Here is a 26,776-nt window from a genome sequence, read left to right as displayed (position 1 = left end):
GATCTCCGCATCGCTTCCGATGTGCCTCAAGTTCCCTGAACTTCTCCTCACCCGATGCGGTGATGCCACGTCCAGGGGGTGGACGGTAACTGGATGCGGCAGCTCGGTGTGGTGTGTCAACCAACGTCGGTGAAAACGTGCCGCGCTCGTCTAGTCTTGCATGTTTCCGCATGGGTTGGGGATACATTCCTCGAAGGATCGGAGGGGATTCTACCGGCTAGCCAATGGCGAAAAAGCAACTACTGTCGAGCTAAAGCAGCACAACCACCAAGAGAGCAAAAAAGAGGAGAGGCCTGCTGCCGACGTGGACTGACAGTCCGGCGGTTGGAAGGGGGACTCGACTTGTAGAGAGAGGGGGAAGAAGAAGAGAAAGAAGAACGTGTGCTTGAAAGAAACCGGCCAAACAAGACGGACAAGCAGAGACATCTCGGAGCGCCACCGCATGACGGCAGAGCGTCCGGTCCTCTCACAGACACGGTTTACCGTGTCCGGCTATTCTGCTCGTGGCCCACGCTCCGGGGATAGTCTGAGAAAAGGAATCCGTCCCAGTGCTAGCATTTCTAGACCGTGGCGCCGGTCTCCTACCAAAACCGGCTAAAGTTGTTCAAGACGGAGCTTGATAGGTCTGTTGAGCGAAAAGGATGGCGCAGGGGCATCGAGGTTGTCTGAGCCGACATGCCACTTTGGAACCCGCACACACACACAAACCAGGCGTTTCCTTTTGGTCGAGATGCTGCTGTTGATGCCGCTAATGTGCCGCTGACGGACAGCAACAAAAGACAAAAGGTCCGTAACCGTAGGAGAGGACAATAAGGAAAAAGAAAGAAGCGAATCCCGAAACTCCGGTTTCAACGGCTTTCGTTGGGTAGTTTTTCTGTCTTCCACTTTCTTCTTCCCCTTGGTCAGACTATCAATTTCGCCCATCCTAGACTGGCTCAGTCCACGCTTACCTAGAGTCTCCTTTTCCCTTTCTCGTACGATACACGGCGCCGCGCCCAAGAAACCGTTTAAGGTTTCTGACAGGAGAGACTTGTGTTCCTGAACCTGGTCAAAGACCCCAGCGCCCCCCCTCTCCGTCGCATTCTCACGTTTGCCAATCTCCAATTCAACTCGACGACCACGACAATTTGGAGGACGCATCCGGGCCAGACATACGAGCCCTCACCTGAGAACACCCCGACGACGTCGCACGGAGACAGCGGCATCAACCGCTCGCCTTGGTGATAGCGTCGAGCAGGAACCGCGGGAAGGGAAAAGGGGAACAACAGGCCGCTGAAACCTTTCTTCCACTCAGTTCTGGTTTGAGCCAGCATCGCACAACCATGACGGACGCCATAGCAGGAGGAGAAGCGGGCCACCCCGAGATGTCACCGTCGCCCCCGCCCCAGCCGCGACACCGCTCACGATCAGGATCGGGAGGACGGCAGACACCGCAGGATTTTGAGGCCGAGAACGTTGTCGAGGCCGACACGGATGACGGCGCGTCGTCGCGGGCGGGGGATGAGGTCTGGGATGAGGGGTTCGACGGCAGCAGCATCGGCAACCACTCGGCCTCGACGTCGCTGTCCAACAGCGTGCGCGACTACGTCTTTGAGAACACGCGGCGGTATCACAAGTACATGGAAGGCCGGTATTTGATGCCCAATGACGAGCCGGAGCAGGAGCGCGAGGATATGAAGCATGCTATGTGCGTGAATGTCATGGATGGGAGGCTTCATTGCGCGCCGTTGGAGAACCCGCAAAAGATTATCGATATTGGTACGGGGACGGGAATTTGGGCTATTGATAGTGAGTTTCCTCTTCGCATGAACGCCTGCTTTTTGTCTGCACTCACAGGACTGTCTCCATGAAATAAAGGCACGACGTCATGAAGACAGCTGGAGTGGACAATCTCCTACTATCTGTACTCTTCGTGGCACGACCACAATCAGCGACTGCATAACCTCGAGCAATTACTAACAATACCTCAAGTGGGCGACGAGTACCCAGAAGCAGATATATCCGGCATCGACCTGAGCCCAATCCAACCAACCTGGGTACCCCCCAACGTCCGCTTCGTCGTCGACGACGCAGAGGCAGACTGGGTCTGGCCGCCATCCTCCCTCGACTTCGTACACGCGCGGCACATGTGCATGGCCGTCAAGAACTGGCCGCACCTGCTCTCCCAAGCCTTCACCGCGCTTAAGCCGGGCGGCTGGATCGAGCTGCAGGAGCTGCGCTTCGTCCTGCAGTGCGACGACGGGACGATGCCCGGCACCGAGGAGTACGGCTATGGCAAGTTTGTGGACCTCTGCATGTCCGGGTTCCGGAGCTTCGGCATCAACCCGCTGGCGATGGAGAGGAACTCGGAGATGCTTCGCGAGAGCGGTTTCGAGAATGTTGTGGAAAAGGTGTGGAAGGTGCCCATTGGGACGTGGCCAAGAGACCAGAAACTCAAGACGATTGGGCTATATAACCGCAGTATGCTCATCGATGCGCTGCAGGCTGTGAGTATGGCGCCGTTGACGAGGGGGCTCAAGTGGAGTGCTTCTGAGGTGGAAGTGTTTTTGATTGACGTGCGGAAGAGTCTGATGAATGTGTCAATACACTCGTATCTGACGTTTCATGTCGTGTATGGGCAGAAGCCTTATGATAGCTAGAATTGGGAGGCATTTGGCGTTTAACGGGATAGGAGTTGGCAGTGGTGGCATCAAAGTTATATGGAGTTGGGAGGAGAATATTCCAGCAATCAACTTGGTACTCATTCAAATTCATTAAGGCGAAGACAATATCAAGCGTCTCAGACTTCCATGTGAAAGCCTCAGTTCCCCGACCCGCGGCTTCAACTATCAAGCAGACCATCTTGCGTCAAACCTCGAGAGCCGTGGGCTAAGATTACCAAATGTAGCACTCAACTATGTAAGTCAGTGCATAAGTATTGTTACCATGACTTGTAAATCCCCCTTGATCTACACACTGATCATAACATCGGCGACGACAGGCCTGTGGTCAGATATATACACGCCATCGTCAAAATGATTCGGCAGAACCGCATGAGTCAAAAAGTCCATCCCTCTGACCGTCGGATCGCGCACAAACAAGTGGTCAAGAAACGTATCGTCCGAGAGATCGTCCGTGAAAGCAGTATACGTCTTCGAATACCCCAGCCTCCTAGACTCAGAAACCACATCCTGAATATCATACAAGTTCCCGTCCGCAATCAGGATCCGATAAGCCGCGTTATCCGGCTCAATATTCAAGTCGCCGCCCAGAAATACCGGCACAGCCCCCTCTGTCGAGTTCTCCCACTCTTTCGCCAAGCTGACCAACAGCTCTGCACTATGCTCTCTTGCAACTTGGCCCACATGATCAAAGTGCGTACACATATACACCAGCGGCAGTCCACTCTCAACATGCCGGAAAGACGCGACGGTGACGATGCGCGGTAGCGCAGCGTCCCAGCCCGTGGACCCGGGAACATCGGGCGTCTCGCTCAACCAGTACGTTCGGTTATCCACGAGGCTCCAGGTGCCCGGCTGGTAGTAGATCGGCGAGAACTCCCCGGCAGCGACGCCATCGTCACGGCCGACACCGACGTGGCCCCAGGCTGGTCCGAGGTCTTGAGCGATGTCGAGGAGTTGTTCTTCGACTACTTCCTGCATGCAGACCAGGGACTCGGGCCGGGCTGCGGTTTCGTAGTTGAGCTGGGAGAAGAGATGAGGTCGGCGGGTGGCCCAGGGTGCCTCGTTGGTTCCTGGGTCGGGAGTGGCCCAGCGAATGTTGAAGGTTATGAGGCGGAGAGCGAGGTCAGATGATTGGCAACCGACAAAGCTCGCTCCGAACAACAACGTCGCTGCTAGGTAGAGCTTCATGACTGCTTGGAAACAACGAGGCCTTAGACTTGTCATAGGTATGATACAGCAATGCAGGATGAAAGGAATAAGAGCAGCATTTCATATCTAGAGTCTTTGGTCTGAAGACTTCCGAAACTTCTACTCTTCGAAACACATATTGAGGACGACCGAGTGAGGGGAAACACGGCGAGAATCCTGATGACACACGCACAGCTGCATGCCGTCGTCACATCATTACTTCAACAAGTCTATCTCTTGACCTTCCGTTTCAGGACGCCATTGGGCCGGTAATGTTTACCCACGCTTCTCTGATCATCGGCGGGCTCCGGGTTCACGTGGGGTCCAGATGCCCGCTCATTCGCCGAGAAAGTGGAGATCATCCGGCCAAGATGGGGTTCGAAGCCGGGTCGGATGCCTTCGCGATATGATGGGAATACGGCATCGGGGCTTCTTCCTCCCGGGGTCCGGGTCCTGCCTATCTCTTTACGGATGGACTTATCAACCATCACTAGAAAAGGGCCTTGAGCATCACCCTCAAGTGAGTCGTTCGAAAAGCCTCGCGCCATCATCCCGTCTTAGGTTCTCCACTGCCAGAGAGAAAGCTTACCCGGTTGAGGCATAGATCTTTGCGCTTGTCTATCAGGCACTGAGCCTCGAACTTGTCTATTCAAGGTTCATGGGGATTGTGAAAATGGATATCTCGCTCGTCAGCCAAGACACTCGATCCCAGTCTTGCGCCTCAGCAAATTGCCAGAGCTCCTGAATTTCGACCAGCACCGAAACTCTCTTTCTGCCAAGATTTCCACGAGGCGGTATTTTCCAAGGGTTCAAGGACAGTTTCAATGATCACTCAACTCTATTAGATCCTGTCCACGAGCTGCGGGCTGGAAATGAAAATTTGCCCAAATAGCAGTTCCCCTGTCCTCGAGCTTCACCGTTGCACTGCTTCCTACCATAGTGCACATATGTCTCTTAAAGGTGGTAGGGAGAATCGACACAGGTTCATAGCCACGAGCAACTTCTTTCCTTGGCTCGGCTATCGGATCTGCACTGTCTCGCACTGACATAAAAGCCCGATATTCCACTTTGTGCGCAACTCCATCCTCTTCCCAGAATCGCCCCCTTCTTGGGTCAATACGAGCCACGAGGTTTCTCCTCCTCGGCCACCCACATTCCCGATCGATGATTGGGGGCTGGGTGTCACTGGTGTTCCTTCGTTGGCAGCGGGTTCCATCCAAATTTATTTATGCATTGATGCTGAAGAGGCCAAAGCGCGTCTTCAGGGGCAATGCACTTGCAGGGACAGGGTTCAAACACGTGTGTTGACAGCAATTTGTAAACGATGCCTTTGGGATCTTTTCTGCCCATCTGCTGGTGCTCTTTGTCATCCATGTGGAGTTTGTGCTGTCAAAGAAAGCGGAACAAGGACTGGAAGGCTAAAACGTAAAGGATCTTGGGTCATCATTGGCTAGTGGAAGGATTTCTGCTTCAGTTATTTTGGCCACTGCCTTGGTTTTTGATTAATTTCCGTGAGAAAACGCGCAACTCGGGCTGGAGTAAGGTTACATCCCAAGTGGATATTCTACAGGATTTTATACATTAGTCTGAAAACTAGTTGCTCGACACTTCAACATCCAACCGGGTATTCACATCCCTCCTTCAGCGACGAGACGACTCCAGTGGCCCAGGCCGACCTCCTGAATCTCTCATGTCGTGGGACATTTCAATGTCGACCTGGTACGTGTACTGAGCGTGAATACCGCCCTTCTGGTCGCTCGGAAGCAGGTCCCCCTTATCCGAGTCGCCGTCTTGGAGACGCTCCCAGGTCTCGTCCCCTCTGCCGTGGACCGTCGCCAGGCTGAAGCCCACGTCGGTCGGGTTGCGGAATCGATCGCGGCTCCTGGGCTCGAGCGGCTTGCTTCCGCTGGTGAAGAGACCCGTTTTGGTCCCGCTCCCGCTCGGGTTCGTCTTTTCCGACTCGCCGCGGGTTCGCGCGATGAAACGGCGTAGCGAGGGCACCGATGAGGCGATGCAGCCGATTCCGGTCTCGATGTTGGAGCAGAGCACCGTGTGGGCGACCCAGACTAAAGAAAACCCCCCTTGTCAGTTTCCATGACGCAATGGATTTGGTTGTGCGAACTAGGTACTCACATTGAAGGTCTGTTTGGGCCTTGAATCTGTTGACATAGGGGATGCGGACCATGGTGATGATGGATGCACTGAAGTTGCGTTAGCTTTAATACCATGGGTTACTTTCCTCAAAGGTTCAAAACTTACACGGAGGCAAAGGACAGCAGACCAAAGACCTGGAGCTTCGTCTGCGTCTTCATTTGCGTGCCCCAGAGGATGATGGCAGGCACCACGACCAAAGCCAGATCCGTCACAATAGCCGAACTTGTCGCAACGTGACCAAGGGCGATGAAGACATCGACAGAGCCGCACTTTCCTTCGCCGCTAAGAATCATTGTAGGCGTCCACATGGCCTCAACCGGCTGACAGTACAGCAGAGTTCCGACAAACGTAATCATGAAAGAAGCCCACGTGACGCCAAGCAGGACCCAAACTGTGATGCGCAGACCGTTGTTCGTCGTGATGATTCGTTGGATGGTGAGGCAGACGGATGATTTGACGAGGGCGAGGGCGACAACGTACACCAAGATCCAGATGATGTAGATCTTGAGAGCCTCTGAGAACATCCACATGTTCAGCTTTTCCTGCAATGTGCCCAACCCAACGAGGCAGCCATATATCGTCAATCCCACACTTGGTACGTAAACCACCTTTTGGGGCAGGTTAGCGAGCTACTCGTCTCTTGAAAATAACAAGAGTGACATACCGTTCCCGCAAGCATCAGTCCATCGTCTAGGCCGAATGTGCCCTCAACGAGACGCACGCTCGTTCGTACTCCAACACATATCACCGATATGACGAGGAAGATGGATGATATGATGATGATGGCCAGCGGCAGGTGCTCCGGCTCGAGGATTCGCAAATCGGGGTCGACGTTCGTTGACAAGGACATGTTGGCGGCACGTGATTTTCGATCAAAGTCCTTTCGTTAAAAATGGCAACCACCCTCACGCCACGAGTTTCCGAGTGTGGTGTTGACAAAAGTAGGCACTACCCAAGTTATAAACCTCCGGGTAGAACCTCTTCGGGGCTTCAAGTGCCGCAGCCGCAGCCCGCAGATCTATACTACTAATGCAGGGGAGCAGGATGGGCCGCTTGGGAGCTAAAGTCAGTCCGCACGTAGGAGGCGGCGTAGCAGTTGGTTATTGGGTCCTGGACTGCTCCAAAAGATCACAACCGGGGATCGTGTTCCATGGATGCAACCCCAGATATTAGGATTTGGGGGGGCTACTTTGACACTTTGACACTTCGAGAACTGTCATAGTGCTCATAGACTTGCCACTGGTCGAGAAAACCTGATGCAACCAACAGGGACCGCCTTCCATCGAGGAAGGGCCACAGGGGGCCATGGACTCCCCCCATGGCCCATCCCATGGCAACCGGATGGTCTGGAAAAGGAAAAAGGTCAAGAGCAGTTCTCGAACTGGGTCTTATTTGCCCACTTTCCCGTCACCAATGAAGGAACCGGTCTTCATGCCGAGAGGCCCGGGTTGGTTGGAATTGGGGGCCGCTAGCAAAGGCGGCACAATGCTCAGGGGTCCGTTGCGAGAGGATGAGCATCCACCGTCGAAGGACTCCACAGCACTAGGCAAAAGACATCGCGAACGTCCGAAGAAGCGTGGAAAAAGTTGCATGGAAGACGGATTTGAGTCTTGAAAGCCATCCAATGACGGGATCTGACAAGTCGCATGGCAGACTAACGCTAGCAGGAGGGTGCAATCCTCTGCCACGATCGCTTTTGGGGGTTGAAACATGTCGATCACCACGAGGTCGACCGTCGAGGGGGGGGGGGGGGGGGGGGGGGGCCACAATTGGGATCATCGCCGTCTATTCTATGGTTGAATTTGTGGGAGCCGTTGTTGGATGGTCGTCTCGTACGAGAATAAGACGAGCCGCTCTACCGCTTTCGGGTTCCAAGATGTGACATGCCCAATTCTGATCTGACCGGTCACCGCCCCCCCCAGTTGTGAAAAGCTCGAAGAAAGAGACAACCAACCCGAGCCGTCCCGAATTGGGTTATTCATTCGACCTGGGGGCCTATCCGCTGGAATCTAGCGAGACGAAGGCATCCACTCTGGCATGCATGTTTTTGGAATAGTTGAGATTAAGAAATAAACTAGGCCGGCCGGGAGCGCGGCACTTGTGATAGATAATCAAGTCTACGAAATAAGCATGGGAAACAATCTAAGGCTGTTAGACTATCGTCACCCGCACACCTTGAGACCCCGACTTAGTCACGGGAACGAACATGTCGTGATCATAAAGAACGTCCTCCTCCGTCGTCTCATGAAGACGCATCTTGGGCAGGACACGCAGAGCAAGCGCTGTCAAGCACAAGTTGAGCTCACACAAAGCCAGGCTATTCAAACAAAAGTCAGGATTCGGCGGTTCTCATCAATAATTAGGGTGGATATAACTTACTTCATGCCCAAACAAGATCTGCTGCCCTTGGAAAAGGCAAGCATACCCTTTTCAACATCCTTGCGACGTTGGTTGTTCTCATCCAGCCAGCGCTCGGGAATAAACTGGTACGAGTCGGGAAACACAGTCTCGTCATGATGCGTGATAACAGCAGACATGCCAACGGCGTACCCAGCAGGGATGACATACTCGACAGGCTTCTTGTTGAACTCGCCGCGGTAGACCAGGTTCTCCTCAGTAGCCACCCGCGCAGTACGCGCAGAGACGCCATACGAAAGACGCAGACCCTCCTGGAGAACAGCACCCAAGTAGGGAAGGTTCTCGAGACTCGTCCAGCCGGGGAGGTGCTTGGGGTCGTCGACGACGGCAATCAGCTCGTCCTGGAGCTTCTTGAGCAGATGGGGCTTGGTGAGCAGGTGGTACGTGATGACGCCCAGGGCCCAGCTGGTGGTCTCGGTACCCGCGCCGACAACGGCGGCCGCCTCGTCGGCTAATCGCTGTGGGTTCTTTTCGAGCAGCTCCAGGTCTGACTCCAGGAGGGACCCGAAGACTGTGGGGCGTTCGTGCCGGATGCCGGCGTCGAGCTCGGCCTTGGTGTGCTTCACCTTGTTGGGGATATCAATTTTGAGCGTGCGGATGAGCAGAGCGATGTCGGCAGGCAAGTAGTTTACGAGCCTTTCAAGAGTCAGTATCGTTCATCGGTGTGTCGAGATCGGAGATGTGCTCCTTGAGAAAACATACCACTCTCCAAGAACGGCAAAGGACTTGGTCCACGGGAAGAAACGGAAGACAAAGACAGGTCTCAAGATGGAGGCAGTCGGCTCCCGGAAGTTGGGATACCAGCTATCTTGCCTGAGGAAGCCGAAGCTCTCCCCGAAGCAGTATCCAGAAATAGCGTCAGACGTGAAGCAGCTGTAAGCCATCGTCACATCGAAAGCCTCCCGCTGAGCAAGCAACTTGTCGCAAAGCACCTGGACCAAGTCATGGACGTCGCTTTCGAGACGCCCAATCATGCCGCGAGAGAAAAACTTGGCCAGTGGAATGCGACGAGTGCGGTGTACATCATGGTTTACGGTTCCGAAGCCAGACTCGCCCAAGCTGGAAAACACATTATTTGGTAAGCATGACTGATATCCTTCTCATATTAATGAGGGTACTTACGCAGAGCCGTTGATCTGGTGGACGGGCTTGTCGCGCTTGCGACCGCTGACGGCGTAGATGTCATCTGAAAAGTTGACGTCGTTGCAGTGTACTTCGTGGGGGCTGATGCGGACTATGGGGCCTTTGTGACAATGTTAGATTTTGTCTTGTGTTTTTCTGACTAGTGCAGCTAGACTTACCATACTGCTCGTGCATGCGGATAATCTCCCTGGTGTAGCGACCGAAAAGGATGACATCGTAGTAGAATTCGGGGATGTACGTGGCTGCGGACAGTTTAGGTCCGGGAATGTGGCTCAACGGATGCAAAGGCGAGATGTTGTAGAGCGCCTTTGCGACCTGGTACAGCAACCAGAGGCCGGCGAGGCCGAGCACAGTACGTGCCGACAAGTACGACGAGGAAACGTCGAGGGGTGACGACGTAGTCTCGAGGGTTGACATTGTGTTCTTCCTGACTCGCCGGTAAGAGGAACGTGGAAGGTTGAGAAGGAAGGTTTGGAATCACGAACTCCGGAGAGTAAAGAAAAAGGACATTGTTCTTCGTCTCTTCTCTCACTCCTCCAAGACTTGCGCCACGACAGAATGTGTGGAGAGTCCGGGGTGGGATGAAGATAGTCATAGGGGCGGTCCACACGTTTTGCATTTGACCTACACCCGAAAAAGCCAGAGCACCGAGGTTTACAACGTTGGAGACATGGGTGGGTGGCATGAGCGATCAACGGGACGCGCAGGCAGAAAACCCCGAAGGACGGCAGATGTCTCTACGAATAGTTGTCGGTGTATCCGTTGGTACATACGTGAAAGAGTTGGGGAGTTTGGCTCAGAAACCGAACATGGCGTTCAGGTATGAACCGAACGGATGGTCTGACATTCGCACGGCAATAACCCATTGTCTGTTCGCGCTGCAACTACACAGAATCCCTGAATTAGGGTGCAACGGCTTTTTTCGGTGGCTCAAACTTGAGCCAAAGTTGCCTAACTCGGAGGTGTCAAGCGGCCCGCTGAGGGGTGGGAAGAGCTGGCCTAGATGGAGATTTTCTCTTTGGGGCCCGGGCAGTTGGTTGGCTGAAGAATGAAGATCCCTGAAGATTGTGATCCATGGGAAACCCTCCTTTTCAATCCCCTTGTTCAGGATGTGGGACCCCGGGCTCCTTTCGGCCAGATAGAAATCACTAATTACGTTGCAGCCAGCTTCATTCGGCACACGTGTGAAAGGGCGCGGGGAGTCCGGTGCGGTGCCCGCTCAACCTCTGGAAAGGGAATGGAAATCATTAGTGATGGAACCTCTGGGCAGACCGGAGGTTCGGACAACGCACCGACTGAGTTGGGCCGAGAGTGTGCTTGATCGGCCTGCGGGGTCGGGTACCCGCTCCGGATGACGCCGCATCCCACACCGGCAGCCGTTCCGGTACCACTCAACACCGTGCTTACCTCTCCGGCGGCATTGTAGAACAGCCCATATTGCGGTGCGTCGCCGATTTGCGCTCCCTCCGTACAACCGTTCCGTCCTAGGTCACTTGGGGGGTTGCGCACAGTATCTCAGCCCCATACGGGAATCATGATGTTCCGAGGCGACTTAGCAAGACGGAAAGTCGTCTGAAGGTGGACTTGAAATTTGTGTCCACTTAGGTACCTAGTATGAAGTGTCTTCTGGTCGAATGAAGATGTCCAATTCGTATATAAGCCTCTAGCTACCCTGATCTCAATTCAACACAACGTGCAACTGCCTTAGCGAATGCTTCGCTCCGCAAACCTCGATAGGGGTTCCATGCATCAAACTCATGTTGACGAGAATGATTGAAATACGTTCGCGACTTTAACAGAACTTGGTGTCGCCAGGAGGAGCACACTTGCAAGCCGGGCCATCAGCTGCCTCCCATGGAACGCAGCACTGTAAACTCCATGATTAGCACCACTCCACAGTATTTTACATGTTTTCGCAGTGGACGTACCCAGCTGCCGGCGCATTCGCCAGCGCCACCGCAGTTGGCCTTGAAGCAGTTGATTTGCCTATCGAAGATGGCGGAGGCTGCCTCACCGACCGGGTTCGCCAGGGCGAGGGGGGCCGAAACGAGGAGGATGAGGTTTGCAAGAGTGATGGGCTGCATATTGGGCGATGTGTTGTCTGAAGACGAAACTGTGGAGTAAGTTATGGTTGATGGTGATGTGATGGCAAGCAAGAGCGAAAGGATAGTCATGAAAGGTATGACTGATGTTCTTATACTCATGTGAGATAGTACGATCGCCTCTGTTGACTCAGGATGCGAGATAAAGATGCAAGGGTAGTGTACTGTGGCAGTGCCATGTGACCGTGATAGATACAATGGTGCATCTTGGCTTTCGTTACCTTAATGTGAGAACAAGGTATCTCAACTCAACACCAGCCTTGAGATTCTATGAGCCCCATTATTCCATTCTAAGAAGCTTTTCGGGCCACCGAGAAGTCTGCATACATAAGACGGGCACGGATAAGGCGGATTGCAAGTTATGAGCATAGGAATCTGACTAGAGCTTGGGGGCAAGGGGCTAGCAACTCAAAATCCCCAGGGCTTGTCACATCCACCAGATAGGGAGTGCTTTAAATACATCTGATGGCAACCTAATAACACTGTACAGCTAAGGCTAAGCAATGTTATAGGCCAAATAGGCTTCCGTGGGGTACTGTCACTTCGTGCTATGGGTCGTTCGGTAAAGGGAAAGGTGACACGCAGTGGCACTACAGTCTAAAGCTTAGCTATTTGGACAACTCATCTTGCTTGACCAGCATCAACTTCACTCTCATGCTAAAGCTATCTGAACACTTCGGGGCTTCTCATGTATGAAACTCCCTGTGGCATTTACTAAGAACCTTGTGAGGCTCATGGCCTTCAGACTTCAACATGGTATTATGTCCCATAATAGCCCTAGTGAGCATGTCCCTGTAAAGGACTTTTTGCGCTGTCAACCTCGGCGCGGCCTCGTATGTGGTTTTGTACTACTCGCGAGGGAGTCTGAGTTAGATTGAAGGGACTGAGATTGCCTGTCGAAGATTCAGACAATGAAGGGCCATGGTTTTGTGCGCAGAGAAAGCTATGACTCGTGATGTTTCCATCACTAAATAAACTTCTCAATCTCCGCCCTAGCGGCGCAGTCCTCGCCCCTTATCGGTTAGTTTTACCGCAGAACAGAGCACAGATCCCATATCAAGAGCACTTGTCGGACTACGCGGATTTAAGGGAGATATTTGCCAAGGTGTTATTCTCCAAATTCCACAGATTCTTCCTGAGCAGGACTTGAACCCTGCTTTCGGTCTTCACTTGAAAACATCCTTTTTTTTAACAGCCATCCTCCATCATCGATTCACCGGCCATCTGTGTTCGCCTGTCAACCGGCTTGAACAATCACCTTCATCCTACCGTCATTTGACTCATCTCATCAGAAATATAGCCGGCTCTTGACAACTGTAATCTCTCTTTACCGGCACCGACTGTCACTTATTGGAACCACTCGCTTGTCAAGGTCGCTCTCAACCTATGTTGCCAACTTTCTCGAGTTAAGCAGACGTTGAACTCGCAAGGCTCATAAAGATAGGCATGCATTCGTCTTCTCGAAGATTAGCGATCACATTTTCGGAAGGCGGATCTTCAGTCCGTGAATTGGTCTACACAAAATGGGCCGGTACATCAGCTCATAATGGACTACTCTAGCAGGACTGGATCTCGAGGTGTCTCACTAACAAAAGGCAAGAGAGGGACCGACATGATACCGCATGATACCGATAGAGATTAGTTTCGGTGATACAGCGAGAATGCTGCTACGACATGTGTTTTTAGCAGTAGCATTGCATCGAGCTAGTCTTCGTTGGTGATCCAGCAACTTGACAACGGGGATCAGGAGCGAGTGCCTGCGAGCTATCTCGTCCTACACACAGCAATGTTGCACTGCGGAACCTGTCATTGATCGACAAACGATAATGATACCGCGCTCTCATTGCCAGGGCCGGGGATATCCGGTCGATTGCGGAAAATGGTGAAGCAGACCTCTGCGATATCTTTAGCCATAGCTGGGCTCGCCGCATCGATTTCCGCTCCGCTGTGTCCCATCCTCACAAGCTTGGCCTTCGCCGACACCATATTGGCGATGATGAAAGCCTTTCCCACAAAGTCTTGCGTTGCCAGCCTTCTCTCGGCAATGACGGCGTAGCGGTCGATGATATCTATGATCCGATCTCTGAGCTCGGCGATCAACGTCCAGGGCTTGTTGTCGTTGATGGACGCTTCCACCTGATAACAGAGAAATAGCACGGATTGAAGAGCCACGGTTCGAAACAAGGACCCGGACGTTCTCATCATGTTCACTAGTCCGCCCATATCATGGGCTTTCGCCAATTTTTTGGGAGGATCAATGGTCTCGAGGATTGAGATGGCGGTGCTGACGCACAAGGTGTACGAGAAAGCCAGTGATGAGCTCCTCTGAACCCCGAACGGTAAATGAAGAGCAAGTAGTGACCTCTGGCAGAGAATAGATGAGAAACACAACGCAAAGTTTCCATGATCAGGAGAACTATTTGCTAGCAGCGGACGCGCTACAGCTTCCAATGTCTCCTGCAGTCTGGAAGCCTCTTCATATTTCGTGGAGCATCTGATGTCGTTGAGGAAGTTGGCGATGCGCATCCGCGTCCTCAAAGTCGATATCAAGTAGCCCACCGGTGACGAGGCGTCCAGGTGAGCTCCCTCACCAATGCCGTTCGATCTTGAAGGAGGTGCCGGTAGCGACATATCCCAGTCGTCCGGCCCTACCGTTGTCACAATTCCCTCAGTCATGGAGCTTTGCAAGTCTAACTCCAGAATTGTGTACCAGAGATTCTGCTGAGTCTCTAGCTCGCCCTTGAAGAGGCGGTCTCCTGTGATTGAGGGATCGCGATGCAGACCTGCCACCATGGCGTTGCGCGCCAGCATGCCGGATGAGGACCATGTGGCTGTCGAATCTAGGCTGTAAACCTGCCTCATGATATCGATGAGGCAACATGCTTGGAGCGTGCTGACATCGCAGGGATTAGATCGAAGGGCGACGCTCTGCCAAGCTAGAATGAGATGCCACCAACCCTCAATCTTGGTGTCCGGCAGCCGGCCGCTCGTGGTGTCAAGAGTACCGTTCCCAATTGCTATGACTAGCAAGATTTGTATGCAGATGGCAATGGGCACGCTTTCAGGCTTTTCCCAAAACCTCAAGGCTTGGTCTTGGAAGGTTGGCTTTTGTAACAGCGCAAAGACGGAGCCAAAAGTGTCGAAATACCTCTCGATTAGGAGCTCGGTTGTGCTCCTGGGTGGGAACTCTTCAAATATGGACAGTTGGGGTCCTTGGGTCTCTCCGAGAAACAGGGTCCGCCGCTGGTATAATCGAGTCTTGAGCTCGTTGAAAGTTGTGAACTCGCCGCTGGGTAAAGAGAATCCAGCCTGGCCCATCAGAGACATGATGTGTTGAAACTAGAATAAGTGTCAGTTGAGGAAAACGCTTACAATAATGTTAGTCATACCTTGGGGAATAGCCAGTGATTGCTACTACGCCCATACCAAGTTCTTCTTGAATTGAGTTTGCTCGGCTTTGCGGTCGGGACCCCGGCGTTTTCGGACAAATCCAGCACATCTGCATTCCCATCAATCAAGCCCTCTTGGGGCTCTGGAGTCGGGGAATCCCCATTATCGTCTTCCACGCTTCTATCTCGAGATTCGGTAGCTGAAGCGCTGCGGAGTGCAGCTGATGATGTGTTGTCGGATCTTGGATCTGCTGGGTCGCCGGAGCGACCCGGCGTATGCCTGGCATTGGGGCTTTGTTCCCTATCGTTGGATGCTTGCTGCTGCTGCTCATGGGTCGACCGCTTCGGTGCGGTGCCGAGGACTGGTCTGACGTACGTGCATTTAAGCGGTGGGTTATTCTTTGAGCACCGGTCGCAGGGCCGTTGCTTGTTGCATTTCAGCTTTCGGCGATGACATTCGAGGCAGACGAGCATCGGCCGCTCCCTTCGGCGCCGGCGCGTGCGTGTTTCTTCTCTCTGCTGCAGGTCGGACATATCTCAGCAGTCGAGTGATTTCCCCGGATGAAGTGGGTATCGGTGACCGGTAGCTGGCATCTGCAGTCGGCAGATGGCTGCAGATGGGAATTCGAACGTTGGGCAGTGGAAAGGAAAGACTGTTGACTGTTTAGGATCGCCGGAGATTTGAGGTTGACTGAGTTTGGTCTTCTCTTCGATCACCGACGGCATTTGCGCTGATCTCCACCCGTAACGCCGAGCACTGGACACCAAGACTTTGGATTACCTGACGCCTCGGACTTAAAGGTGGGGAAGCTCGACAAAGCCTGATACACGCAACGATCATCGAACTCAATCTATGACGGTGCAGATATAACTCCAGTACCTTGAAATGTGCATGTAGTTTAAATGGAGAATGAAGCCTAAGACTTGATTCTGCCCTTATAAGGACACTAGAAGGGCTCTGAAAGGCATCTTCGAAAGCCTAAAAGCCGGCTGTTCGCGTTCTTTGCATACCGACTCAGACACCTCTGCTGAACCATGGGGATACAGAATGACCTTCCCAATATCGTTGACTGGACCGATGAATTTGATTTCGGCAATCCTCGGAACTTCTCCCCGGTTACTAAATGGGGAACTACAGTGCACTACGGCCTCGTTACCTTCATTGTTACTTTTGCCAGTTCGATTTTCAGCACTGCAACGGAGGTGACGAGCGAGTTGTTCGGGGTCTCAAAGGATGTCATGCATTTAGCAACGGCACTAAACGTTTTGGTTAGTAAGACCGCATGCAATCTCTACAAATGGTAGCAGAAACTGACAGTTGATAGGGATTTGCATTCGGACCCCTGGTCTTTGGGCCACTCTCTGAGGTGTACGGCCGCAAGACCCCCCTGCTACTGGGACTACTTGTCTTCTGTGTTTTCAACATACCAGTTGCAGTCGCTACGAACGTCGAGACGATATTAATATGTAGATTCATCGTCGGCTTCGGAGGCGCAGCTCCTCTGGCCATCGTTGGCGGCGCACTCGTGGACCTCTTTCTTCCCATTGAGAGAGGCATCGCAGTCTGCATCTTCGCCGGCGCAACTTTCATGGGCTCCATATTCGGGCCAATTGTCGGTGGCTATGTCACTGAATCATACTTGGGTTGGCGATGGACAGCTTGGCTGACGCTGATTCCTGGTGCTGTCCTGTGGGCGATTCTCTTGCTCTTCATTCCGGAGACATACGGCCCAGTCATCCTTAAGCAAAGAGCCCAAAAGCTTCGTTTCGACACTGGCAACTGGGCGCTTCATGGAGCCATTGAAGAGCATCGACTGGAACTGGGAGATGTTGCGCAGAGGTATCTCGTCAGACCGATCGTCATGCTCTGTCGCGAGCCCATCTTGGCCCTCGTGACGGTCTATATGTCGCTCATCTACGGCATCTTGTATCTGTTCTTTGAGGCGTATCCAATCTCCTTTTCAGTCAAACGGGGCTGGAGCTTGGGCGTTGGAACTCTTCCTTTCCTAAGCCTTGGGCTCGGCATTGTCCTTGGGGGAGTAGTTGTTCTGCTGCACCTCAGACTTCGATACGCAAAGATATACGAAGCAGCTGGGAAGGTGCCACCAGAGGAGCGTCTTATTCCAATGATGTTTGGCTCAGTCGCACTACCAATAGGCATGTTTTGGTTTGCCTGGACAAGTGACCCAGACATACATTGGGTTCCGCAAGTCCTTGCAGGCATTCCCACTGGGATCGGAATCATGACCATCTTCATTCAGGGCTTGGTGTACATCATTGACACGTATGCTCAACTCTCAAATAGCGCCATTGCGGCCAACGTATTCTTGAGAAGCTGGGTTGGTGCCGGTTTTACCATGTTCGCAACCAGCATGTATAACAAATTGGGTGGGTTTCGCCTTTTGACAGTTGACATAGACGGAACAGTCGCTTACAGAGATTCTAGGCGTTTCATGGGCATCATCGCTGCTTGGCTTCATCTGCGTTTCTTTGATACCAGTCCCATTCTTGTTTCACAAGTATGGTCAAGTCATTAGGAAGAAAAGCCGATACGCACCATTTGCGGATTAAAGCATTTACAGTTCGTCCAAAGGGCAATCAAGTTGAAAACTTGAGATAAACGCGACTTAATGCAAAGAATTGTTGAGCCTCTGGAGAAATGCGACCAACGCCATGCCCTACGAACCCTTTCTATGGACTTGGTCCGAGCCCCGATTACAGAGTTACTGTAGGCCCAAAGAAACGTATAGAGAGCTAGCTCATACGTTGACTAAAGATCCATTCTCCCCTCTCTAAAGTACTATCCGTTCCCGCGCGGAAGGGCTCTGCGGCGGGTCTCCTTACTCAGGGATTTGGCAGCAGCACGTAGTAATACGACGAGTACGCTTAACCTTAAAAGTTAAACATCGGCAGGTACTGAGAGCCCTTGAGTGAATTAGTATGAACAAATCAGGCTTTCCAAATTTGTCTAGTCTGATCACTATTCCGGGCCAAAGACAGACAGCTTACTCCGCCAGACTTGGTACCTTACATATGATTACTTTACCTAAGTAAAGTACCTTTCACAGAACCTTAGTCACATGGATTAGCGTAGAAATAAAGTTCACTTCCTTTTGGCTGTCCAGATTGATATAGAGCCAGCTTGTACTATAGTCACGACTCACAAAGGGAATCATCCCATTACGACGGCCAGTCACCATTTGTCTAGTGCTCCGTCCTGATCTCGAGCAATGCCACACTCAGTCGGAAGATCAAATTGCGTATATTTGGCATAACAGTATTGAAAGCGTTTCAAAGCGTGCTGCGCATCGTGCGAGTTTTAATGCTCATGTTCCCCACCTCTGAAGAAAACACGCAAGCTGCGCTGACATGTACGACTCGGAGACACCGCAAGATTGAAGGGTGCACGTATTCATAAGTTGCGTATATATTGTCCGCTCGGACCATGTGCCTGACAGAAACACTTGCGGACTCTCTCCATCATTACGGCCATTCAAATTCTCGCAGGCATCTTCAAGCCCGAGGCCGATGGAGCAGGGATAGAATCCACCAGCCGTCGGACGGGCCCGGCTCTTAAAAGGTCCGGCGCATTCTTCGGTCTCGGGTTCGAGGCTGCGAAGCGTGGAATCCGTGGGGTTTCTGGCCCACTTACCCTGGCCATTGACCATGACATGACATTGACCACAACTATACAACAAGGGAGTCTTTATCGATTGTGTTCTATTGGGTATGGCCGTTGAAGACGCCATTCTCGTTAACTAAGTTGCAATCACAAGAGACAGTGTATACCGTATAAGAAGTCAGACTACCTTAGGTGATGCACGATCTAGACAACCCCAAAATCGGCCAACTCTACATTTTCATAATCCGTGTAATGATCGAGTCGCACGAAGCACAGCATCACAACATATGCGGGGCAGTCCGTTCCCAATTTAGCCAAGAAATCTCCGTATATTAGAGTTGTCTTGTGGGACCGTATTGTTAGCCTTCAAATATGGATGGTGTGCGTATTGTAGCCCGAGTAATTTAATGTATTTTGAGTTCCCGCCTGACTCGAGCCTCACAGCAATGGAGGATGCGATCGGACTTTCATGTATTTTCCGCAACATGCAACAGAATCCGAAGAGAGCTGGATGTAGAAATCAAACCCGGCGGTCAAGCCAGTATCTAAGAAAGTAAGTAAGTACATAAAGACTGAACGCTTCCCGTAACGAAGCAGAAGTCTTCTAAATTACTCACAACGGATATCAGCTTTCTCAACTCAATTACAAAGCCAGAAACACTTCCTAAGACTTCCAGTCAATACCTCATATCTTTCAAGATGCAGTTCTCTACCCTCTTCGTTGCCGCTGTTGCCCTTGTTCTTCCGGCCGCTGTCAGCGTAAGTCGATTTTCCTATGCTCAAACTTCCAACTCAGAGGCTGTTTTATTTACTGACACTTTACCTCAGGCTGGCTACTGCCAAGGCACTACCTGCATCGACAGCATTAAGAACTTCGAGTGCCCCAAGCAGTGCCCCAAGGATGGCACTTGCGTGCTCAACAAGGCTTGCTAAGGGGTGGGTCCTTTGTGGGAAAACAAAATCGCGAACCGTCGGCACCTCATACGAGATACCATGAGCGAGAAGAAAGCATGTTCTTGAGCATAGTCTGGCGGGTCTCAGAAAGAGTTGAACAGCCATAAACGGGACATAGTCTTCACACCAATGGTTTATCGGTCAATCAAAGGTTTCAACACTCATGATATAGCGTCATTGTCCTGTTTTCTGTCTCAAGCTATGCAATTAAGTGTACGTCGGCATGCAAAATTGCCGGTACTCCTAGTCACATCCATCATCTACACCCAAACGGCGTCCAGTCCTTGATTTTCTAATGCAAATCATGATATTCGGCATCATGTGTTAATATTAGATGGGCTGGTGTCTGGATCTGTGACTCGTGGGATGTCAAGGCTCCAGCCGCCACTTTGAATGTCTCTCAGTACGGGTGGGTTGTCGTCTCCGCGGGTGAGCCGACGTTAAGTTCAATGAACAACTTCAATATAGCCAAGAGTCAAGCCCGAAAATGACCTATTACTCTGCTTGGAATATTCGCCTTCCGAGGGGATAGTGAGAAGATATTCTACGTATCAACTACGCGTTTTGGCCGTAATGCTACCCAAAACGAGATGTAAGCAGCCTTTCTTGCGTTTCCTGTGTTCGCGCACACGCATCAGCAATGCCTCTAGGGGTTGCTTATGCAGTCTGTTTCGCACTTTTAGTCATAACTCCTTCACCCAATGTTCAGTGACGTCGTAAATCAATGACCAAGTACCAGTAGCCATAGATTTGGTAGGTGAGCTTCAAAATTGACTTTCATTTCATTTCAGGGCTGTCCATTTGGCCCTCTCATCCAGTATAATCCTTCATGGCATCACCAATAGCCAACAACTCTTCCCCTTCTTTCCAAGGCTTGCCTCCTCTTAAATCCTTATTCGTGGCTTGAATCAAGACACGGCGGTAACTTGTCAACGCCGGCGTTCCATTATCAGTGACCTCCAAGATGAGATGCAGCAACTGGCCCTTCGCAATCGGTTGCCGGCTAATGAGCTCCATGCAAGACTTCTCAGGTTCAGGCACGGTGACCTTGATCTTCTTTCCCTCCTCGTCCAGCTTTTCGATGCCGAGTTCCGAAACTTCAAAGTGGACTAGCCACTGTGAAGCGCTGGGCTCGCGGTACTGCCACCACTTGAACGTCAACTTATCTCCGTCGGGGTCGTACGTCTCTGAGGCGTCTAGCTCGATAGTGGAATCGGCTTCAGCCTCGAAATACAGCGGCTCCAGGCTCTGGGAACCATTGACGACGACGATGGGGTGGTGATTTGTTGAAGCAAGGTCTGGGTTAAGTGACCACTGCATGCGTGCCGCGAAATCATTTTGGAATGTATCACGCCATCTCCAGATAGTGGCCTGGTTAGAGCGGTATGATTTGCCGTCGACACCGACGACCGAGTCGGACATGTCGCTGTAATGCTTGCCTTGCTGGCCAGCGTCACTGGCGTCGGTGAGCGCATAACGACCGCCCCATGAGCCGTAGTCTGGATGCTCTCGGTCACCTAGACCGTTCTGGATAAGGTAGAGAAATGTAGGGGTATCACCCTCTGGGATGAAGAGGAAATCGGGGTACGCAGAGCCTAGCGGGCCGATCTGAATGTTCTCCTTGATCCATTGCTTTGAGACCTTGGAGAAGTCTGGACCGCCCTGGTCGAAACCGTAGTACTTGTCTCCAGAAATACCCGTCCACGCTGCCAGTCCGTATTGGTTCCAGCCGTGGATGGAGGAGATGTAGAAAACGTCGGGAAACTGTGTGCGGATCCAGGCGGAAGTATCGTCCTGGTCGGAGATTGTGTAAACTCTCAGCTTCGATCGCAACTTGGCTGCTTCTTCGGGGGAGTGTTTGTCTCGGATGGTGAGGAGGACCTGGGCAAGGACGTTGGTGCCGCCCCAGACTAGCACCCAAAGGGGATCTTGTGAAGAGGCCTCGATTCTCTCGAGGAGTAGCTGAGCGCCGTCGGTCAAAGGCTTGTCCGCGCCTACACCGGCGAATCCGTAGACCTAGTTGAGAAAACATCAGCATATTTCATCTTTGGAACATTTGTCATGCCTCAATTGCATACCGCGGGACCAGATTTGACCAAGGCGCGTAGGCTATCGGCTGAGGGGTAAGGGTAGTCCGGATGCGTGTGCTTGTTTAGGTTATCCACGGCGCCGGCGTATGCGTCGAGGATCTTGTGGATGTCTTGAGGGCAGACTTTGTTCTTCATCCATGTTGATGAAACGGCGACAAGGCCCTCGGTCTGGAACTGGTTGGAGTAGAGAAGGTAGCGGACGAGTGACTCGGCGTCGTCGGGCTCGTTCGAGATGTCTGTGAGGACAAACACTCTCGGCTTGTTGGGAAATGTCTGAAGTCTATTGAGTTGCGCCATGGTAATGATATCTCAGGTTGTTGCCGTGTAGTTGTGACGTGATGTGTGCAAGGGAACAAGAATGAGACGCAAATTTGCAATGCAAGGGTTTCGGATCCAGGGGGTTGAATTGAATTGGCACGATCACTTTGAAGGAAAGCTGCCCACTCCCTTATGACGAGCTGTCCAGAGTGATGTTCTCACGACAGCCTCGGTGCTTAAGATTTCCTTGTTTGGAACGACGACAGATCACCTCTCTTTCTCTCACACTCGCCTCTCGCTGAAAACCTGGCCCGAACTTCGCGTGGTGCCCTTGGTAGTCTCGGCCTCTTTCCGGCTCTCCTCATTATTCAACAGGGTGGTAACCCCGCAATCCGACCAGCTTCTGGGGCTTGAGCTTGGCCGATTTGGGGGTTGTCAACCGCCCACACGAGTCGTGTGGGGGCGGCATCTCCATTCTTCAAGGCAATTTACCAAGTCCGCGGTCTGAGGTTGCGTCATTACCGGATGTTTGGAGACCAGAACGTGAAAGAGTTGAATATGTGAGAGAGACAAAGACGATTTGAGTAGTAATCACAAATGCCTCGACCGAACGCCGGCAGAGGCCCAGATAGAGACTGAGATGCGATGCCATGCTCCAAGAGTGTGAAGAGAAACTCAACTATTGGCTTCGGGAAGGATTCCGAGCCATGCTTGATCAAGTCTTGATCACCTTCAAGCATCATTCCATGTTAGATTCGATCAATGCTTAACTTAGAAGCAAGCCGACAATAGAAACAATGTGAGTACCTAGGGGTAACCAAATTAGGAAGTGTCAAGCACCCACCGTCTTTCTCTCGTCCTGACTCCCCAAGATTCCAGACCGCGTCATGTCAATGAGAACCAACATCGGACATTGTCGGGCGGCACCCCCAGTACTTTTCTGGGAGCGCTCTCCGGACAGAGAGTTGGGGCCTCGGATAGCGGCGTGCCAAACTTCTTTTGTAAAATCGGGCGACAACCGGCGACGCGCCTCCACCGTTCGACGCACCAAAACACCGCTAAATGGTGCCGCAAGCCGGGAATAGCCGGGGGTTTGTCTTGAGAGAAGGGCACGCGACAAGAGAATTTTCCTCAGGCAGAGAAGTTGAGACTGCTGCGATGCCACGAATATATGTGTACCTACCATGAAACAGATAGTCCGACTTGCGTATGCAACTCAGCATTGAAGCATCCGTGTAGTCATCAGCGGGAAGAGACGCATACAACATTTCCTGATGTTCCCAAGTCTCAAGCCTAGTAGCGAATCTGCTACGTTAATTTTTTTATAGCAAAAACACATATATCCAGTAGTAACATGTAAATTCATTCGCAGTTAACGATAATAGCTACTGCTGCTTTCCTAGACAATAGTATATATCCGCTTCTTTCCCCTGATTATCATAAACCATCAAGACTAATTCTCGCGTGGGGTTGTTTGCCGGCAAACACTCCTGGATCGGGAAACCCCAGGCACTACACCGGACAAACGGTGGATATTGGCGTGACGGCGTCTTGGTCTTCTGACTCGTTTCGACCAGGACCCAACCAGTCTCCATCTTCCCACATAGAGTCGGGGCCCCGCAGGTATCCCCAGACGATGCTGGCAACACCCCGGATCCACCGTCGTGTCATTCCCCCGAGGTTCCAGATTTCTGGTGTGCCTGTTTCCATGATGTCGGCGTGGGACCATTCGGGTTGGCCCATTCGTACTTACGAGTCCTAATTTCAACCCCTTGTGTGTTGCGGTTTTGCCTTATAAGGACTCGCTAGAGCCCGTGATGGTTGCACTTTCGAGCCTTGTTCTGCATCTTGGCGTTACCCTAAGACTTCAGCCTCTTTTAGCCTGAATCCAAATCGATTCTTAGTCGTTTTGACTCTTCTCTTTTTGGGTTTATTTCGTTTTAGGTTTGAATTTTCAACCGAAAGAAGCATATCCAGTCACGATGGTTGACGCCGAGAAGAAGGACAATGCCGACCACCTTGAGCACCCCGGCGAAGGTCAGGCCCAACTCGCCAATCTGGGAAACCAAGAGGAGCACGAGCTCGGAAAGTTTGAGTCGTTAAAGAAGTACCCGAAAGCGTCTTTCTGGTGCGTCTACGCCGTATGGTGTGTCCTAGTCCTGGCGTTTGAGAACCAGGCAGGCGGCAGCATCTTGAGTATCCCAGAGTTCCGAAAGGACTTTGGTCATGAATTTGAGGGTTCCTATGTCTTGGATACGAAATGGCAATCTGCCTTCAACGGCGCACCTATTGCTTCGTAAGTGATCTCGCATTGTTGTCCGCCATGCGCGATCTAGGGGCGTGCTAACCACGTCTTTACAGAGCCGTTGTTGGTGCGTTAGGCAGCGGTCCTCTCGCAGACATCTTTGGACGAAAGAAGGTCATTGGCCTCGCGTTGGCATTCTCCATCACTGGTATCACTCTTGAATTCGTCGCAACCACAAACGAACTCTTCTTCGGCGGCAAGTTTATCAACGGTTTCGCCATCGGTGCTCTCTCGACTGTGGCCGTCACATACATCGGAGAGGTAATAGCCCAACACCAAGACTTGGGCGCGTAACATGACCAGATTGGGTACTAATTTGAGCCTCATCAGATCACACCCCTTGCTCTCCGCGGTCTCTTCACCTGCCTTTCAGCCTTGTCATACACACTCGGACCCTTGGTCGTTGCTGTCATCGTCAACGAGACCGGCACCATGAACAGTCGCTGGGCGTACCGTGCAGTCTTCTGTGCCCAATATGGCTTCGCGGCGATCGCAGCCATCTTTCTGCCGTTCATGCCCGAGAGCCCCTGGTACTTGGCTATGAAGGAGAAGGATGAGCAAGCGCTCAAGAGTCTTGCCAAGCTCGGGCATGTTGGCGACGAAGGCCGTGTTAGGCTGGCTGTCATTCACCAGACATTGGCGCAGGTTAGCAAGGAGACTGCAGGTGCCAGCTATCTCGAGTGCTTCCGCAAGTCGAACTTGAGACGTACCATCATTAGTATTTCGCCTCTTTGCATCCAGTCACTGTCCGGAATCACCTTCGCTGCCTCTTACTTTACGTAAGTCTACCATCCCTACGCCTTGTGCCTTGACAATTTGCCTGACTGTCTATAGATACTACATGCAGCTCGCTGGCTACAGTACAGCCGACAGCTTCAAGCTGCAAATCGTCCAGCAAATATGCTCCCTTATCGGAAACGTCATGTCATGGTACCTGGTCGACAAAGTGGGACGTCGCCCCTTGACTGTATACGGACTTGCATTCCTGACCGTGATCCTCCTCATCACCGGCGGTCTCGCTCTTCCCGGAACACTCTCCTTTAACAGGGGTACCGTCGCACTTCTGATGATGTACTGCTGGTGGTACAACGTCACGATTGGTGCCACGGCGTACACGATCCTCGCCGAGGTCTCAACTTCGCGACTTCGCATCAAGACCATCGCCCTCGGTCTCGCTCTGCAGAACGCACTTACTACTATGTGGAACTTTGTCTTGCCTTACCTCTTCAACCCCGATCAGCTGAACCTCGGCGCCAAGTTGGCGTTCATTTTCGGTGGGTTGGCTGTCATTTCGTTGGTGCACCTGTGGTACAACTTGCCCGAGACAGCTGGAAGAACGTACGAGGAGTTGGATGAGATGTTTATGAAGAAGGTTCCCGCACGCAAGTTCAAGGAGTACACTACTGAGGTTACTGTACGAGGAGAAGCTGTCAAGACGGCTATGGAGAAGGAAAACAACTTTTAAGGGGGGTGTGAAGACATTAGTGGCCACAAGATACCCTTGATTTCTCGTTGAATAACACCACGACACAATTTCCACGTTACACAAACATCTCAGTCAGCTGTGTTCAAGTATGAAAATTCTCAAACTGATGATATGTGCAGCTGTCATCAAATTCTTGAGCTTGTCAAACTTATCAACTGGAGCGTGACAGCCTGTCAACTGAGACTGAGCAATAGGCAGTGAATAGGAGCTTACATCCCGTTCAATTCACGTCGTAGTTGCATCTCGGAAATGTAAGCTGATTTTGCTTATGAGTACAGCTGGCAGTCGAAAAAAGTTCTAAATGGAGAGCGGATTCTCATGGGGGGTTGCAGTCTCATTGGCAGCTTGCTGAAGGATTGGAGCGAAGGAAGCTTTCTTACATCGAACGTATGTGAACATCTGATTGGCTGATTGGTGCCTTCGGCTCTTTGGAGAAGTTTCCTGCTTAACAAAAATGCAGGGTCGCAGGGCAGGGAATTAATCAGAAATTCAGTTCATCTCTTCACGTTTGGAGGTGGCTTGGCTAGTGCTGACGGAGAATTGGCCGCGTCGTCACCACACCTGTCTCAAATCTCACCACCTCCGACCTCCTTTGACAAAGACCCGTCTCCTTCTCTCTTCATCGCAAAGGTATCGCGGCCTCACAGGCGTTCATATCACCCGTCCAAGCTTTAGGGTCATCGTCTGGTCTGGTGCATTAGCAAAACCAGCAAAATGGATAAAGACAATGCATCAACTGTAGCTGTGATCGGTGCAGGTACGTGATGTGTACAGCTGTCGGACATGAGCCTGCTTATCTGCATGTATTAACGCAACGATGAAGGATCAACCGGTCTGTCGATGCTCAAGACTCTCCGAGAAGATGGATTTGATGCTACGTTATTCGAGAGACGAAGCCGAGTTGGTGGCCTTTGGTCCTACACCGACGACAAGAGCATGACGACTGCGCTCCCTTGTTCGTACCTCAAACGCCCCGAGATGCTTAGGTTTCTAGTTAAACTGAC

General features: G+C 52.0%; 10 protein-coding genes across 10 annotated transcripts; 4 read left to right on the top strand and 6 right to left on the bottom strand.

Moving 5' to 3' along the window:
• Nucleotides 1-1,364: 1,364 nt before the first annotated feature.
• On the top strand, nt 1,365-2,639 carry BDP55DRAFT_552270 (methyltransferase domain-containing protein; the record flags this gene model as incomplete). Its single annotated transcript, XM_060569191.1, has 2 exons — nt 1,365-1,788; nt 1,972-2,639. 2 exons carry the CDS (start codon nt 1,365-1,367, stop codon nt 2,637-2,639), a joined length of 1,092 nt encoding a protein of 363 aa, XP_060429462.1.
• Nucleotides 2,640-2,797: 158 nt separating this feature from the next.
• On the bottom strand, nt 2,798-4,038 carry BDP55DRAFT_664276 (endonuclease/Exonuclease/phosphatase). The gene has a single exon (XM_060574933.1). It carries the CDS (start codon nt 3,885-3,887, stop codon nt 2,949-2,951), a length of 939 nt encoding a protein of 312 aa, XP_060429461.1. The 5' UTR covers nt 3,888-4,038; the 3' UTR covers nt 2,798-2,948.
• A 1,454-nt stretch (nt 4,039-5,492) lies between these two features.
• BDP55DRAFT_728761 (uncharacterized protein) lies at nt 5,493-6,855 on the bottom strand (the record flags this gene model as incomplete). Its single annotated transcript, XM_060579480.1, has 4 exons — nt 5,493-5,917; nt 5,985-6,052; nt 6,111-6,613; nt 6,670-6,855. 4 exons carry the CDS (start codon nt 6,853-6,855, stop codon nt 5,493-5,495), a joined length of 1,182 nt encoding a protein of 393 aa, XP_060429460.1.
• A 945-nt stretch (nt 6,856-7,800) lies between these two features.
• BDP55DRAFT_664272 (cytochrome P450) lies at nt 7,801-10,354 on the bottom strand. Its single transcript, XM_060574932.1, has 5 exons — nt 9,725-10,354; nt 9,546-9,666; nt 9,126-9,482; nt 8,385-9,059; nt 7,801-8,322 (listed from the first exon to the last, which is right to left on the bottom strand). The coding sequence occupies exons 1-5, from the start codon at nt 9,981-9,983 to the stop codon at nt 8,157-8,159; spliced, it is 1,578 nt and encodes a 525-aa protein (XP_060429459.1). The 5' UTR covers nt 9,984-10,354; the 3' UTR covers nt 7,801-8,156.
• Nucleotides 10,355-11,175: 821 nt separating this feature from the next.
• BDP55DRAFT_768561 (uncharacterized protein) lies at nt 11,176-11,702 on the bottom strand. The gene is made up of 2 exons (XM_060581030.1): nt 11,495-11,702; nt 11,176-11,433 (listed from the first exon to the last, which is right to left on the bottom strand). The coding sequence occupies exons 1-2, from the start codon at nt 11,648-11,650 to the stop codon at nt 11,359-11,361; spliced, it is 231 nt and encodes a 76-aa protein (XP_060429458.1). The 5' UTR covers nt 11,651-11,702; the 3' UTR covers nt 11,176-11,358.
• Nucleotides 11,703-13,474: 1,772 nt separating this feature from the next.
• BDP55DRAFT_632138 (uncharacterized protein) lies at nt 13,475-15,591 on the bottom strand (the record flags this gene model as incomplete). Its single annotated transcript, XM_060572388.1, has 2 exons — nt 13,475-15,007; nt 15,058-15,591. 2 exons carry the CDS (start codon nt 15,589-15,591, stop codon nt 13,475-13,477), a joined length of 2,067 nt encoding a protein of 688 aa, XP_060429457.1.
• A 501-nt stretch (nt 15,592-16,092) lies between these two features.
• Nucleotides 16,093-17,628, top strand: BDP55DRAFT_693978 (MFS transporter; the record flags this gene model as incomplete). The annotated part of the gene is made up of 3 exons (XM_060577287.1): nt 16,093-16,326; nt 16,383-17,445; nt 17,504-17,628. The coding sequence occupies 3 exons, from the start codon at nt 16,093-16,095 to the stop codon at nt 17,626-17,628; spliced, it is 1,422 nt and encodes a 473-aa protein (XP_060429456.1).
• A 1,298-nt stretch (nt 17,629-18,926) lies between these two features.
• Nucleotides 18,927-19,612, top strand: BDP55DRAFT_768558 (uncharacterized protein; the record flags this gene model as incomplete). Its single annotated transcript, XM_060581029.1, has 3 exons — nt 18,927-19,232; nt 19,309-19,438; nt 19,508-19,612. Exons 1-3 carry the CDS (start codon nt 19,087-19,089, stop codon nt 19,610-19,612), a joined length of 381 nt encoding a protein of 126 aa, XP_060429455.1. The 5' UTR covers nt 18,927-19,086.
• Nucleotides 19,613-20,131: 519 nt separating this feature from the next.
• On the bottom strand, nt 20,132-22,254 carry BDP55DRAFT_704235 (cellulose-binding protein). The gene is made up of 2 exons (XM_060577997.1): nt 21,712-22,254; nt 20,132-21,649 (listed from the first exon to the last, which is right to left on the bottom strand). The coding sequence occupies exons 1-2, from the start codon at nt 22,018-22,020 to the stop codon at nt 20,444-20,446; spliced, it is 1,515 nt and encodes a 504-aa protein (XP_060429454.1). The 5' UTR covers nt 22,021-22,254; the 3' UTR covers nt 20,132-20,443.
• A 1,547-nt stretch (nt 22,255-23,801) lies between these two features.
• On the top strand, nt 23,802-25,829 carry BDP55DRAFT_704234 (MFS hexose transporter). The gene is made up of 4 exons (XM_060577996.1): nt 23,802-24,277; nt 24,343-24,547; nt 24,617-25,065; nt 25,121-25,829. Exons 1-4 carry the CDS (start codon nt 23,964-23,966, stop codon nt 25,749-25,751), a joined length of 1,599 nt encoding a protein of 532 aa, XP_060429453.1. The 5' UTR covers nt 23,802-23,963; the 3' UTR covers nt 25,752-25,829.
• Nucleotides 25,830-26,776: the final 947 nt, after the last annotated feature.

The sequence above is a fragment of the Colletotrichum godetiae genome, assembly GCF_030913485.1.
Source record: "Colletotrichum godetiae strain CBS 193.32 chromosome Unknown BDP55scaffold_21, whole genome shotgun sequence".
NCBI lineage: Eukaryota > Fungi > Ascomycota > Sordariomycetes > Glomerellales > Glomerellaceae > Colletotrichum > Colletotrichum godetiae.
This window is presented reverse-complemented; position numbering and strand designations above follow the sequence as displayed.

Coding starts and splice junctions, on each gene's coding strand:
- BDP55DRAFT_664276 (XM_060574933.1), bottom strand. CDS start 3,887: ATGACAAGTCTAAGGCCTCGTTGTTTCCAAGCAGTCATGAAGCTCTAC.
- BDP55DRAFT_704235 (XM_060577997.1), bottom strand. CDS start 22,020: ATGGCGCAACTCAATAGACTTCAGACATTTCCCAACAAGCCGAGAGTG. Junction 21,650..21,711: donor TGGTCAAATCTGGTCCCGCG/GTATGCAATTGA, acceptor TTTCTCAACTAG/GTCTACGGATTCGCCGGTGT.
- BDP55DRAFT_664272 (XM_060574932.1), bottom strand. CDS start 9,983: ATGTCAACCCTCGAGACTACGTCGTCACCCCTCGACGTTTCCTCGTCG. Junction 9,667..9,724: donor CCGCATGCACGAGCAGTATG/GTAAGTCTAGCT, acceptor ATTGTCACAAAG/GCCCCATAGTCCGCATCAGC. Junction 9,483..9,545: donor CACCAGATCAACGGCTCTGC/GTAAGTACCCTC, acceptor TGTGTTTTCCAG/CTTGGGCGAGTCTGGCTTCG.
- BDP55DRAFT_704234 (XM_060577996.1), top strand. CDS start 23,964: ATGGTTGACGCCGAGAAGAAGGACAATGCCGACCACCTTGAGCACCCC. Junction 24,278..24,342: donor AACGGCGCACCTATTGCTTC/GTAAGTGATCTC, acceptor ACGTCTTTACAG/AGCCGTTGTTGGTGCGTTAG. Junction 24,548..24,616: donor CCGTCACATACATCGGAGAG/GTAATAGCCCAA, acceptor GAGCCTCATCAG/ATCACACCCCTTGCTCTCCG.
- BDP55DRAFT_768561 (XM_060581030.1), bottom strand. CDS start 11,650: ATGCAGCCCATCACTCTTGCAAACCTCATCCTCCTCGTTTCGGCCCCC. Junction 11,434..11,494: donor GCGAATGCGCCGGCAGCTGG/GTACGTCCACTG, acceptor TGGAGTTTACAG/TGCTGCGTTCCATGGGAGGC.